Genomic DNA, 14664 nt, shown 5'->3' with positions numbered 1-14664 from the left:
CCCATCCCAAAGCACTAGCTGGTTGGTGGGGCAGGGGAGTGGTAGCTGGTCGGAAAGCTGCCTGCTCCCGTGTGAGACCTGGTGGTCCTGGGCAGGAGCTTTAGTTAGGTGAAGTGCCTGCAAGTCAGCATCTTTCATGGTGTGTGTTTGTTTAGATGGTGCCAACTGGCTGACTTTTTTCTGCCAGCCGGTGAAGAGCTGGAATGGACTGGTGCTCCGTAAGCCCATAGACATGGAGAAGCGTGAGTTGATACAGAGGCAAGAAGCCACACTGCTGGACCTGCGAAGCTACCTGTTCTCCCGCCAGTGCACCTTGCTCCTCTTCCTACAGCGGCCATGGGAGGTGGCTCAGCGTGCCCTGGAGCTGCTGCACAGCTGTGTGCAGGAGCTGAAGCTCCTAGAAGTGAGTTGGCTCCTCTCCCCACTTACCCTGGGAAGTGTTGGGCCTAATGAGTATGTGAGGAAGCCAATGAGTGGCAGGAAGGGGTTGAATTGTTACCTGAAGTGATAGAAATATCTTAATTCTTTTGAGAGTAATTCACCTAGGGGGTATTGATCTCTTCACTACCTGGAGCCACGCATACTTTAGTAAGATGGTGCTTCAGAGGCCTCTTTGCCCAGAAACTTCACATGTGCGTACATAGGATGTCAGATTCACATTTCTCAGTTGAAACCTCCAAAGTGTCTTACCCAGAGCCATAGGATATTGTTACATAACCTTCATCATCTGTGCGCAGGGGCTTGTCATCCCATGACCTGCTGCAGGCTTCCCAAGGGATCATCCTTGTAAGGCCCAGAGAGCATGTGGAGAACCATGTCAGTCACATGCCCCTTGCTGTGACCAGCTGACTGAATCAGCTTAGAGGAAATTTGGCCCACAGCCCTAGAGGTTTTCAGCCCATCATGATAAGGAGAGTGTCTGATGGAGACTTCTCCCATCTCAGCGGATCTGGAAACAGAACAAGCCAGAACCAGGGGCCAGTCTATAGCCTTCAGGAGTTTACCCAGAGCCCTACTCCACCAGCTAGACCCCATCTCCTAAAGGAGGATAGTTCAAAACCTGAACCTGTGGGAAACACTTCAGATTCAAGAAATAGATGTAAATTTGCTCTATTAACTAAAGTGTTGGTAGAGTTGTATTTCATAATACAATAACTTTGTTTTATACCCTACAATACTAAGTGAGAGGCCCAACATGTCTTTGAAATAATCTTAAAAGCTTTATGCATGTTGTGGCCATGTGTGAGGAGAGTACATGTTTGTGGTTGTGTGCCTATTGCTCTCCATCTTATTTCTTTAAGGCAGAGTCGTGATGGCTCAGCAGTTAAAAATGCTGGCTGTTCTTCCAGAAGACACAAGTTTGATTCTCACTATTCACGTGTCCGCTCTTAACCATCTATAACTCGAGTCCCAAGAGATCCAGTGCTCTCTTCTGGCCTCGTTGGACACCAGGCACACACATGGTGTATAGATATACATATTTCACATAAAATACAATTGAAAGAATTTCACTGCACTGGAAACTCAACATTTTGGTTAGGGTGACTGGTTAGTGAGATCCCAGGATGTATCTGTCTCTGCCCCCCACCCTCCATCACTGAGCTTACATATGTGCAGCCATGCCTGGCTTTTTATGTGGGTTCTGGGGCTTGAATTCAGGTCCTTATGCTTTCAGAGGGAACACTCTTACCTATTAAGGCATCTCCATGGTACCCCCTCTTTTTTTTTAATCCAATTATTTTCACCCAAGTTATTTTTCTTTTATGTCATCAAGTAAGTAGGAGAAATAGTTCTCCACAGTGACACCTGTGACACTTGGTAGGGGGACCCTGCTCTAGTGGGTCTCTGTGCTCTCCTTTCCAGCGGTCTTTCTTTCTCCAGTGTGTACAGGGGAGATGGTATGTTCACTTAGGCTCACAGACTTGCAGCCTGTCGTGATAATGCCTCCCCGCTCACCCTAGTGTGGGAGGTGGGAATGCTGCCATCCTGAGGGGCATGCTCTTGTGGGTTCTAGTGCTGATCCCTTAGCATGGCCTGCTTCTGATGGAAGCCATGCAACCATGAAGGGAGCTTTTCTGTGCTGGGATGAACGTGAGTAATCTCATCCTTCAGAAACTGACCATGCTATCATCTAAAGGGACACCAAGGACACCCTACTTCTTTCCAGCCTCTATACTCCAGATTCTATACTCTCTGGGCTCAGGGGATCTAAAAGGAGGCTGTCGGGAGTCTTGTCTCATGAGCACAAGGTGGCCTTCACTTGCCACCAGCGCAGGATTCACTTGTGTTTCACATTAAGTGAGATCCAAGTAGCATGTTCACCAAAACTGAGATATCAGCTACAAGATAAACCATGTCAGTCATCAGGGGAAGGTGCACTTAGAGTTGATTGTGGGCCAGAGGCCTTCCTGGGGCTGTTACCAGTTGTGGTGATGATGCTCCAGGCAAACTTGGAGTGCTGAATAGAGTCTGTGGTGTATGTTCTAGTATGTATCTGCCTAAGCTATAGGAATTCTTTAATTCTAACACTGCTTTGATCTGTTGTAAAGCATTCAGCTGTTATTGTTGAATGTCATTGATGTCCTTTCTGCTTTGTTGAACAGTCTGTTCTTAGTGTGCCCATAAAGTCACCTGAGGTCCTGGTGCTCCCCTCCCACCTTCTAGGCAGATATAGCCAGGCCTCGTGCTGAGCCAGGTGATAGTCAGCTTTCCATAGACATTTATTTGTTTATATTCTGTGTATGCGTGTTTGCCTGCGTGTATGTCTGTATACCATACGTGTGCTTGGTGCCCTTAGAGGCCAGATGAGAGCATCGGATACTTGGGACTGGAGTTATGGGTGGTCTTGAACTACCATGTGAATTCTGAGAATTGAACCTGAATCCTCTGGAAGAGTAGCAAGTGCTCTTAACTGCTGAGTCAACTCTCCAGTTCACATAGACTTTTCCAAATAAGGTTTTAAAGTATGTAACTGAAAATTGTATGCAAACTAAGTCCTTTATTGTCACCAGACACATGACTCAAAGATACGTTTGTATACAGGTTACTCCTGTCTCTGGTTTGTGATAGGTTATCCTTCTGTAACTTTGTGGGTCATGGCTATGCTACACTGTCTGAGAGCTGAAAGCTATGAGCACATAGGTTTGTGCTTATAGCATCCTCATGTGCACGTACTTCTGTCCTCGTAGGTCTCTGTCCCACCCGGTGCTCTGGATTGCTGGGTATTCCTGAGCTGTCTGGAGGTGTTGCAGAGGATAGAAGGCTGCTGTGACCGGGCACAGATAGACTCCAACATTGCCCACATGGTGGGACTGTGGAGCTATGCAATGGAAAAGGTAGCTGCTACTGGGTGTGAAGTGTTTGCATTGTCTCTAAGGGTGCCTGTGTGGCAGATAGCATGGGCTGTTAGAAGAAATCTAGCTTATTTAGACTAGTTTGGATACTCTCACCTCCTTACAGTGCATCTGAGCACAGCCGTGGTCAGAGTTTCTTAGTTCTTGTCAGCTCCTTTCGCAGATGACAAGTGAGACAGGGTCAGTGTCAGGGATGGGCAGGTAAAAGGTGCAGTAGACTGCAGAAATGCAGGTATGGGCCAGTGTGTGTTGTGGGTGGACCGCAGGGGCAGGACACGGTGGGGAGGGGTGCACATAGAGCAGTCATTTAAAAAGTGGGGCACAGTTAGCTGAATGACAGAGAGCGGATTCACAACCTCAGCTCTATTCTGGAACTAACCTGAAAAAGTTGTGAGCTTGCAGCAATCCCATAAGGTGTGCTGTAAAATTCAGACCATTTATATAAGAAAGCTAAGTTTTTTTCACAATGAACGGGAGTCAGGATTATATATTTACTGCATTTGTGGGTTGCCTACTGACTTACAACAAATGAACTCAAACTATGGGTTTCCCTCAACAGCTAAAGTCCTTAGGGTACCTGTGTGGACTTGTGTCAGAAAAGGGCCCCAACTCAGAAGATCTCAACAGAACAGTTGATCTTTTGGCGGGCTTAGGGGCTGAGAGACCTGAAACAGGTATGATCACTGCTGGAGCACAGTGGGACTGCTGAGATGAGAGTGCAGTCTGCCAGGGGGACCAGAGAGTGTGCGAGTCTGCTGCCCGCCCGTGAGTCATGTCCTATTTCAGTGTTTGTGGTGCACGTTTCTGAGAAGTCCAGTCTCAGAGAACAGTTTATGGAAGGGTCCTGGGCTGTGTCATAAACTGGAAAGGAATAGACATCATAATCTGGGCCACACTGGTAAAGCTAGTGTTTTTGCGATGCCCATAAGAGTCGGGTCACCACCCTGAGGTCTGAAAGTGAGTGAACACACACGACCATTTTGCTGCTGTCGCATAAGGATGCTCTACCTTTGTGTTTCAGCCAACACAGCTCAGAGTCCTTACAAGAAACTCCAGGAAGCGCTGTCATCAGTAGAAGCCTTTGAAAAGCACTACTTGGTAAGTGTGGCAAGAGTCCCTCCTCTGTCCACAGAGCCACTCAGCTGGCTTTGTTCTTCTGCATGGCCTTTGGTATTGGATGAGCTGGTACTTTAGACCCCTCATTATTGTGGTAATTTACCTAGTATGCTGGGGGGCTCTGTATAAATACTGGGTAACTGATCACATGTTAGTGCCCCTGATACCATAGTTAGGCACAAGCACAACATTGAAATAATTAAAATTTTGCTCAACATAGGTTTTCCCTTTTACTAAGTAGAATCGGTAAGAACAGATAGTGAATACTCTTCTTTGTGAAAAGTGAACATTTGTGCTTGGGCGTCGCTATCATGCTGGATTTGAAAGGCTGAATTTGAGCGGTTCCAGGAAGCAGTGGAAGGCAGACCATGAGCTGGGAGCACCTGCAAAGGTGCTGTGTGGGTGGGAAGAGTGCCAGGATGGGTATGTGCAGACGGAAGCAGGGAGGGAGTTAAGTGGGCTATGCTGTGTGAGCCCATGGCTGTCTCTCATCACGTGCTTCATAACACGTGTACAAGTTACTGACCATGTATGGAAATTATGTAATGTCATGTGACAGTTTGAAAGTGGATACAGGGTGAAAGCTGTTTCATCACAGTATCTTGCTGCAGCTTTGGGTAAAGTAAATGTAAGGTGTGCCCTGAAAATTCTAGTACAGGTCTAGAGGGTGGTCTCGGTGGTTGAGAACATGCACTGCTTGTGCAAAGGACCCAGTTCTCTTCCCTGGACCCATATTGAATGGCCTATAACACACTCTCCAGGGGCATCCAGTGCTTCTAGCGCCTGCACTCATGTGCACACTCCCTCACCCGCATACACATCATTAAAAACATAAAACCAAAAAAATAAACTCAAGTACATAATTGTGCTCTTTTAACTTTTTCGCAGGACTTGTCCCATGCCACCATTGAGATGTATACAAGTATTGGGAGGATTCGATCTGCCAAGCTCGTTGGAAAAGATCTAGCAGAATTTTACATGTAATTGATGGTGACCTCTTGGATTTCAAACATTTTACACGCATATGAGAAGGTTTATACGTAGAATGTAAAGTTTGCATAACTTGGTAGATGGGAACAGGTAGAGTCCATTAGCCAGTCATTGTTTTGTCTTTGGGTTTCTTCCAGAACCATGTGGGGAGGTTTTTGGCTTATTACCATTGTTACTGATCTTTGACCTACTATACTTAATTAACTCTAATGATACACATCCACATACATGTGCACAAAATCTTGTAATTAACTTTAATAAATAATGAGAAGTATTTCAGAGCCTGCCTTCCAGGTCAGTAAACAGTAGTTGGTCATGTAGTCTTTCTCTAGTGTGTCACAAACCCCCTGGATGCAGGTGGGAGGGGTGAGCTGGGAGTGAGCACAGGAACCTGCTCGTCTGCTGAAGAAAAGCAGTCTTAGCCTGGCTCAGTGGGATTCAGCTTCAAAGCTGTGCAAAGAGATAGCAGTTCTAAAGGGGAAGGGAAGGTGTATTCAAAGCCAAGTTTTGAAATCTGTACTTAAAGTAATTTTAGTAGATTGGAAAAAAAAAAAAAAGAACTGGTGTGGATTGCTAGATAGGGGCTGTAGATGCCTGAGCAGCTCCGAGTTTTCTGGAGCAGCCATCCTCACCTAGCTCATTCACAGCGGGGCAGGAGCTATGAGCAGGCTCAAGCAGTCATGTTCCACTTCTGCATTTGGGGGAAACTACATCTCTGGGTGCTGTGAGTTTAGTGCACTTGAACACTGCAGAATCCCAGTGCCAGGCACTGGCCTGCTGTTCAGAACCTGGAGGCTCAGTTCAACTTGGCCACACACTAGCTGAGTGACAGTTGCCTCCTCCTTCTTGTTAGATTCCCCAGACTCTGTCAGCTTACTGGAGATTTAGAGTGCTTGCTAGCACTAGAGGTTATGACTGAAGAGGTATGGAAAGTTCTGGACCTTTCAAACAAACAACGTATCACAGGAGAACCAAAAGACTCCAGAAAAAAAAAGTATTTTGCTAAGTTTAAATTTTACTTTATTTGAGAAACATTTAATTTGGGACTTCTGAATTCTGATTATGTCTGGAGTAGTGGAAATGGAGATTTCTCCCCAAGGATGCCCTGGAGAGCTTGGCAGTATTAGCTTCTGGCTGGTCCAGCATCCTAGCCTCTGGGGAAGGAATAGGAGCCCTGATCTCCTCGAAGTATAACAGGCCCCAGTGAATCTGTGGCGTAAACTTTACTTGGTTTTATTCTGAACATTGTTGTGGCTTCCTTGGAACTAGAAAGGCCTTCTGGTTTTGCTTGTCTAATCTTCGGTGCTCTCAGTCTCTGTAAGCAGCTCGTATCTGCCCAGTCATAGCTGACCTAAGCTCGATGGCTGGGCCATGTAGACTGTTGGCATGAGTCCAGTGTGGTGTGGCAGCATGGCCCGGTGGGGGCTAGGGACATGCCCTTCTCTTTTCCCAGCTGTCCCACCTGCCAGTAAGAAAGTGTTCTTCTGCTGACCTGAAGCCTAGCTAGGAAGGGTATACAGAACTAGTGTCAGATGCCAGAGCAGCAGCATGTTATCAGCATGAGTCCACTGCTCGGAATGTTCCCTGGCCGTCCTTCATGGCTCCTCACAGGAGGGGTGGTGGGAAGGGCTTGTGGGAGGACTGCGGACATGTGTCAGGTGGAGGTCTGCCATGCTGGCCCCTGTGATGCCTAACAAACTTGTGTTTGCTTCCTTTGCAAGGAAGAAAAGGTCACCCCAGAAGGCAGAAATGTATCTTCAGGGAGCTTTGAAGAATTACCTGGCTGAGGGCTGGGCCCTACCTGTCACACACACAAGGAAGCAGCTAGCCGAGTGCCAAAAACACCTTGGGCAGATGGAAAAGTATCCTTTGAGTCCAGTGTTGTCGTGAAATAGGAAGTCACTGTCTGATATATGGTGGCGTTGCTAGCAATGAGTGTGCTGGTAGCTCCTGTGGAGCATAGAGCAAGTGTCCACTCTTTTTAAATCTAACTTTGAGTTTCTATTTTTTTTTTAAGTGACAGCTCTCCTTTGGGCTGTACTTTGAAGGCAAGAGAGGACATTTGGAGCCCTTTGCCCACCGTCCTACTCGGGAGGTCCTCACTCCTGGCCCTTAACTCTCCACTTCAGCTACTTGCAGACCAGCAGCCTTCTAGCCAGTGACCATCATCTGACAGAGGAGGAGCGCAAGTACTTCTGCCAGGAGATCCTCAGCTATGCCAGCCAGCAAGAAGACAACCCAGGTGAGACTGGTGGCTAATCCTGTGTCTCAGGCGTTTTTTCATGCAGTATGAAAGGAGAGGAGTGAAGCCGTAGCGCCTGCCTGTGCACCAGCCATGGCTTTGTCTTTGGTGAACTTGAGTGAGACTTCACCCAAACAGGTTAGCATGCGTCTGTGAGACAGAAGAGCGCCAGACTCCTTACCACACAAGAGGCGCCCCGGGACCGGAGGACTCTGATACCGCCTGGGGCCCAGACTCAGGTTTTTCTGATTTTCTTAAGAATGCTACCATGAATTGCTATAATTTTTATGTTTTATTTTTTGAGACACTGTACCGGCGGGTACCGGCGGTCGGAGGGGTTTGGAAATAACCAAAATAGTCCTTTTATAATAAATCAGTTTTAATAAAAGGGGAAATAAGGGAACTTACAGAACCAAGGGTCCAGCGGAGCAGAAGGTAACGCGGGGGATAGCAAACGGGGCTCCTCCCGGCTCCCCGATCCTTTTTAAGGGTATCCTACTCCCCTGGGGCAGCCATGCCCCTGAACGCAGGGATTGGGCCAGCTGCCCCAACAAGACACGTTCTTACTATGTACTCCTAGCTAGTCTGAAACTCAATATGTAGACCCAGCTGGCCTTGGACTAGAAACAGTCTGCCTGCATCTGCCTCCCAAGTGTTAAGCATGCATTACCATGTGTGTGTGCGTGCACACATCTGTACGTGTGTGTCCATGTGTTTTTGGAGAAAAGGTTTCCCACTGAACCTGGAGCATGTTGTTTCTGGCCTGGCGGTCAGAGAGCTACTGGACTCTGCCTATCTGCTCCCAGTGCTGCAGTAGCAGATATGCACCTCCATGCTCAGCTTTTATGTGGATGCTGAGGTTCCAAACTGAGATACACGTGTGCACACACCAAACACTTAACCCACTGAACCATCTCTCCAGACCCATATAAATTATTTTTATGGGAATCTAGTGAAGAGCCACATATCACTTAATTCTTATATATAAGCTTGATTATATATCCCAGTTCTTTCGTTTGTTTGTTTGTTTGTTGTTGGTTGGCTTGTTTGTTTGAGATAGGGTTTCTCTGTGTAGCTTTGGAGCCTGTCCTGGAACTAGCTCTAGACCAGGCTGGCCTTGAACTCACAGAGATCCACCACCCGGCTTCAGTTCTCTTTTGATTTAGAACATTTACTCTCACATCTTGCTTTATTGTGATAGAATTTACATATCATGAATTCCTATTTGAAGCATGCAATTTGGTGGCTTTTAGTGTGTGCACAGATGTACATATTCACCACCACAGTCCATTCTGTCACCTAGAACAGAGTCCTGTACTTAACCCTTCCAGCCCTGCAGCCCCCACCCCTGCTTTCTATGGGCTCCCATTACATGGAGTCTCTCGTGACTGGATTCTTTGACTCAGTGTTTTCAAGGCTCATGGGGTGTGGCATGTATTACTATACCATTTTCTTTTTATTTCCAAAACATTGAGCCAGCTGTCATTCAGGCCAATCCACCCTCTGGAATTTGTTCCTGGGTTTCTACCTGGGAGCCTCCAAATTGCAGGCTCTGGAAGGTTAGATTGGAGGGATGCACTTGATGTTTTTGTGTAGCCAGACGACACTTGCATAGTTTTGCTCCTTGTGTTTAGTTGACTAAGAGCCCTTTTAAAAAGAGATACTGTGTTCTCTTCAGGCTGCCATTATAAAATGCTGTGGCACAGGGACTTAATAGCAGGTATTTGTTTCTGAGTTCTGACATAGTAGAGTCATGTTCTGGTGAGAGCTTCTTCCTTGCTATGTCCTTACATACAATGCAGAAGACAGCAAGCACTCAGGGATGTCTTTCTGTAAATGCCCCTTGACCTCATTTAGTCTAATTACCTCCCAGACACCCATATCCAAGTACCCTTGTTCTGGGGGCCAGGGCTTGTTTTATTTACCACAAGATGTGCCTGGGTTGGGTTGCATAGATTGGTCAGTCCGTAGCAGTTGCTGAGTATGACAGAGTCCTCCACAAGGTTCTGGCTCCTGGTTGTGTGATCACCGGCTGCAGAGGTGGATCGCCTCTTCCTTTAACAGCCACCTTCCTGATGTTCTCAGCAGCATCAGGATGGTAGTTTGATTTACAGACCCCAGTGTGCCTTCTCGGCTTGCTGCTGTGTGGGGGATGATGGGAGTGAGGGTATTCCTTCCTGCTCCCTGGTCCCTTTGTGTGAATACAACTTTTAAAAGCATTTGCCCGTTCTTCAGCTATGGCAAGTCTGCTTTAACTTATGGACAGACTTTGGTTGGTTGGTTGGTTGGTTTTGGATGAGTCAACCCACAGCCGGAGCCATAGCTTCAGCTTAATGCCTGCTAAGCATGTTTCCACCAAACCCATCTCCAGACTCTCCTTTGGTTTATCAGTCCTGTTCAGTGGTTCTGTAGTGTTGTACTCTCCCTAAACATCACCATGGCACTTAGGAGAGGAGAACAGTACTGTGGATTCTCACCCATCTTCATGTCTGCTGAAGATGTCTTCATGCTTTCATGTCCCCTCACATCTCCAAACTATAGGCAGCTGTCCCTCTACTGTCTCCATAGTCTGGCAGATGCCGGGACTAACTTTCAGGGCACAGTGGAGCAATTGGCTTCTTTCCTAGGGATCTTCTAAGAGCTGTTTCGGAGGGTGTTGAGTCCCTGGGGGTGGCACTAGGGACCAGACTGCTGGCCAGTTTTAGTTTGGAATGGAGGGAGCGGTTGTTCTTTGCTTCTCCTAAAGTGACAAGACAGCTGCAGAAATCTTCCCCGTCCCCAGAGTTCTGGAAGTGTTGTCTAGTCTGCTTTTGTGATAGAAGGAATGTGGGAGGTTGGGAAGCTTGCAATCTTTGTTCTAAGTAAACACCCACATTTCTGAGCTGGCAGCACCTTCCTCCCGGTGCTAGCAGGAGATGTGGCTCGAGTGTGGGACATGGAGTATGTGTTTGCAGGTCACAAGGTGGTGCTACCCATGCACTCCTTTGCACGGCTAAAGGATCTTCATTTTGACCCTCCCAACGCTGTGGTCCATGCGGGTGGTGTCCTGACTGTGGAGATAACAGTTTGCAGCCAGATGCCTATCCCTGTCCACGTGGACCAGATTGCTGTCAACGTCCACTTTAGTATTGAAAAAAACAACTACCGGAAGACAGCTGAGTGGCTGACCAAGCACAAAACTTCCAACGGAATCATCACCTTCCCAGCCGAAGCCTCCCTGTTCCCTGCATCTCAGAACAGCCTGCCTGCCCTGGAGTTGTCGGAGATGCTGGAGAGAAGCCCTTCTGATAACTCCTTGCACACCACGGGCATTATCTGTAGGAATGTCCACATGCTCCTGAGGAGGCAGGAAAGTGTTTCCTCTCTAGAGGCACCCTCCGGATTGGCCCTGGAGGATGGCGCCCATGTCCTGAAGTGCAGCAGTGTGACTCTGCAGCCAGGAGCCAACAAGATAGAGTTTAGGACCCAGGTATGGGTAGGGCTGGGCTTAGGACATGGCTCTCAAGTTGGTGGAGATGAGGAGGGAGCCTGAGTACACTGTGAGGTCCTCTGTGGCTTCCAGTATTTTTTCTTTATCCTAGAGAAGATTCATCTTTGTATCTACACAGTAGTTTGGCTGTTGATAAATTTTTGAATGAAGTTTGTTCCTAGTTTTGTGGGGTTTTTTTTGTTGGTTTTTTTTTTTTTTTTGGTTTGTTTGGGTTTTTTTTGTTTTTTTTTTTTTGTTTTTTTTTGTTTTTTCGAGACAGGGTTTCTCTGTAGCTTTTTTTTGTTTTTTGTTTTTTTATTTATTTTGAGACAGGCTCTTACACTGTAGCCCAGGCTGGCCTGGGATTTACTGTGTAACCTACAGTGGTCTCAAGCATGTGACAGTCTTCCTGTCTCAGCCTCTGATAGGCATGAACCACAATTCCCAGCTACTGAATGAAGCTTTTTTTGTTTTTTTTTTTTTTGTTTTTTGTTTTTTGGTTTTTTTTTTTTGTTTTGTTTTTTTTTTTTTTGTTTTGTTTTTCGAGACAGGGTTTCTCTGTGGCTTTGGAGCCTGTCCTGGAACTAGCTCTTGTAGACCAGGCTGGTCTCGAACTCACAGAGATCCGCCTGCCTCTGCCTCCCGAGTGCTGGGATTAAAGGCGTGCGCCACCACCGCCTGGCTCTGAATGAAGTTTTTATGAACATCTTTGTTTGGGTTTTTGCTTAGCTTTTTAATTGGCTGGGTTATTGGATTTTCTTAGCTAGTTCCTGTGTGTGTCAACATACCCCTCACTTTGTAAGAAGATTTTGAAGGTGACCTGGCCTATGTTCCCTTTGAAGGCTGCATGGTGTCAGGACTGTACACTTTGCTCTGATGGAGCATGCCCTTTTTGTTTGACCTCATACACAGACAAGATCTAAGGAAGGTGTTTGCTCCACCTGGGTGTGGTCTTCTAGTAGCAGTCGCCCCTGTTGAATGTCTCACTTAGTACCTTTCCAGACGTCCTTACCATGTCTACCTCATTAGAGGCTAATGTTGACTCAGAAGCATCAGTTGCTCAGAAAGGGCTTGAGAGCCAGATGTTTCTTGGAGCAGCATAGGTGCAGATGTGATGGGGAGGACAGAGGGCTGCAGGGAAGATGGGTGGCATTTGAATAAGAGGACAGCCCGTCTTTATCTTGGGAACTTGTAACACAGAAAGGGTTGTCTTACCAAGTACCTTGTTTTGCCCCTAGGCCAAGGAACCTGGAACATACACGCTGCGACAGCTACGGGCCTCGGTGGGCCCTGTGTGGTTTGTCCTTGCACACATCCACCCCATTGTACAGTACGATGTGTACTCTCAGGAACCTCAGCTGCATGTGGAACCCCTGGCTGGTGAGTGGAGCCAGAAGCCACACAGGAAGCCACCAAGGGTTCAAGGGAGGGTCTCAGTACCATCTTTCCCAGCTCCTTGCTCCTCTCCTAGAAAGAGTAGTGGAAATGGCCTGGAAGCTACTGACTGGAGCTCTGTTCTGTCACTGTCCTGTGATTGCTAGCCACCATGCATAGTAACCGTGTGTATCTGAAAGTAAGACACAAAGGTGTTCTGCAGGGAACTTGTACACCTGACTCCCTTTTGGTGGCAGCACACAGAGTGTAGTTCACACTGTAATCGGGTTTCCTCTTTGAAAATTCTGAGTGGGCTTAACTCCACAGCATGACCCTAAGAAACCCAGAGATTCTGACCTGCCGGTACACTTTCAAAGTAAAAGGAGTGGCATTCACAAGGCTGCTGCCACGTGGCATGTTCTGGAACGCTAGAGAGGCAAGGTCTTAGACTGGGAAGACCTTTATTTGCAGCTTTCTGGTGCACATTCAGATGCACACACAGGTGCACACGTGAACACATGCATGCCCTGTCTTTCCATGCAGAGCCCTGGCTGCCTCGGGAGGCCAATACTAGATGCAGTTGTAGGTCCTTGACTTGAGCCCTAGCTGTGTGTGAGCCATTATAAACCTCCTATTTAAAACAAAAGGAAAACACAGCAAGGAAAGCCTTTTCCTTTTTTCTTTTTCTATTAAATCTCCTTAGTTCTTTCTACATCTTTAGTTTTCAGCTTCTCCCCGGGCTACCAGCAGATGTCCTCAGGTGTCATGCGCAGTAGTCCCTAGGGGCTCTTCCATGGGAACATATTGGCCACAGCCTGAGCTCTGCTCCTTGGAAGCCCTGGCCCTGTTCCCCTTTCTGCTGTGGCCTTGCCTCCCTCTCCTACCTTTCTTTCTTGTCTCTGGCCTCTCACCCCTCCTCTGCCCTGCCTGATCCTCTCTACTCTATTCTCCTGAGCAGCTCCAATGCCCACTTCTTTACTCTGTCCTGGAGCTGCCTGTCTGACTTGATAACTTAGTGAACACTGCAATCTCTCACTCTGGAGCCCAGGGGGCACCCTCCTCCCTCAGGTTCACGGTGTCCTTTGTTCTCAGGGAAGTTCTGTGACTGGCAGGAGGGAGAGGTGCCCAGGGCTAATGGGCTTTTAGCGGCTCTTTTCACCTTCCACAGCTCCTGCAGCTGCTCTGGGGGACAGGATCCTAACTGCTGTCTTGTTTCATTTAGACAGCCTTTTGGCTGGCATTCCTCAGAAAGTCAAGTTTACTGTCACTACGGGCCATTATGCAGTAAAAAACGGAGACAGCCTTCAGCTCAGCAATGTTGAAGCCATGCTCATCTTGTGCCAGGCTGAGAACAGAGCCGTGGTCTACTCCAACTCAAGAGGTAAGGCAGCCAGGGCTGGTGCACTTGTGTTCAGACTCTTCAGGGACGGAAGACTAGCTAGGCATCACGGCCCTGACACTTTGTGGCACCTTGTCTTGGCTTCTGAGGTCAGCATTTATAGGTGGCCTGAGCTAGCCCCTGAATGAAGCATACATATAGGGACATATCCTGAGCATGTTGTGTTCATTAGGTGCCAAGTGCTGCCAACCTTGAGTGCAGTGACAGAGCTGAACCATGTTCCACAGGGGTGCTTCTCCAGGCATGTGCACCCCTGTCTGGCACCACTAAAGAGCAAAAACTAATCCCTAACTTTCTACTTCTTTTTCCTTGGAGCAGGTGATGGTCTGCTGTAGTGGTATTTCATTTGTATTTTAATAAATAAGATCAGAGAGCAAAGCAGCCCCACTGGTCAACCTTACAGACCAGGCATTGCTGACACACACCTTTAATCCCAGTAGCCATACTAGTTTGCCACAGAAACTAGGCGGTAGTGGTGCACGCCTTTAATCCCAGCTCTAGAGAGGAATATAAGATGGGAGGGAATGGCTCTCACACACAGTCTTGTTCTGAGATTCCAAGAGGCAGGTAGCCATTTCAGATTGAGGTAGAGGTTAGAGCCAGTGACTGGCTATTTTGCTTTTCTGACCTTCAGGTTGAACCCCAATATCTGCCTCTAGGTTTTTATGAGTCAAGCTACAGTCTGCTATGTGATGGAGCATGCAGCCATGTGGGAGCTGCC

At 47.5% G+C, this 14664-nt stretch overlaps 1 protein-coding gene across 1 annotated transcript in view; it reads left to right on the top strand.

The window, feature by feature from the left end:
- Trappc10 (trafficking protein particle complex subunit 10) overlaps window positions 1-14664 on the top strand; it is a 68199-nt gene that overhangs the window by 34598 nt on the left and 18937 nt on the right. The window contains exons 7-16 of the mRNA XM_038341658.2: window positions 156-403; window positions 3189-3335; window positions 3913-4027; window positions 4375-4451; window positions 5358-5449; window positions 7181-7321; window positions 7589-7701; window positions 10656-11170; window positions 12409-12550; window positions 13767-13925. Of these exons, the coding sequence (XP_038197586.1) occupies window positions 156-403; window positions 3189-3335; window positions 3913-4027; window positions 4375-4451; window positions 5358-5449; window positions 7181-7321; window positions 7589-7701; window positions 10656-11170; window positions 12409-12550; window positions 13767-13925 (1749 nt within the window). The remainder of the gene's footprint in view (window positions 1-155; window positions 404-3188; window positions 3336-3912; window positions 4028-4374; window positions 4452-5357; window positions 5450-7180; window positions 7322-7588; window positions 7702-10655; window positions 11171-12408; window positions 12551-13766; window positions 13926-14664) is intronic.

This window comes from Arvicola amphibius, chromosome 9 (assembly GCF_903992535.2).
Source record: "Arvicola amphibius chromosome 9, mArvAmp1.2, whole genome shotgun sequence".
NCBI classification, from domain to species: Eukaryota; Metazoa; Chordata; class Mammalia; order Rodentia; family Cricetidae; genus Arvicola; species Arvicola amphibius.
This window is presented reverse-complemented; position numbering and strand designations above follow the sequence as displayed.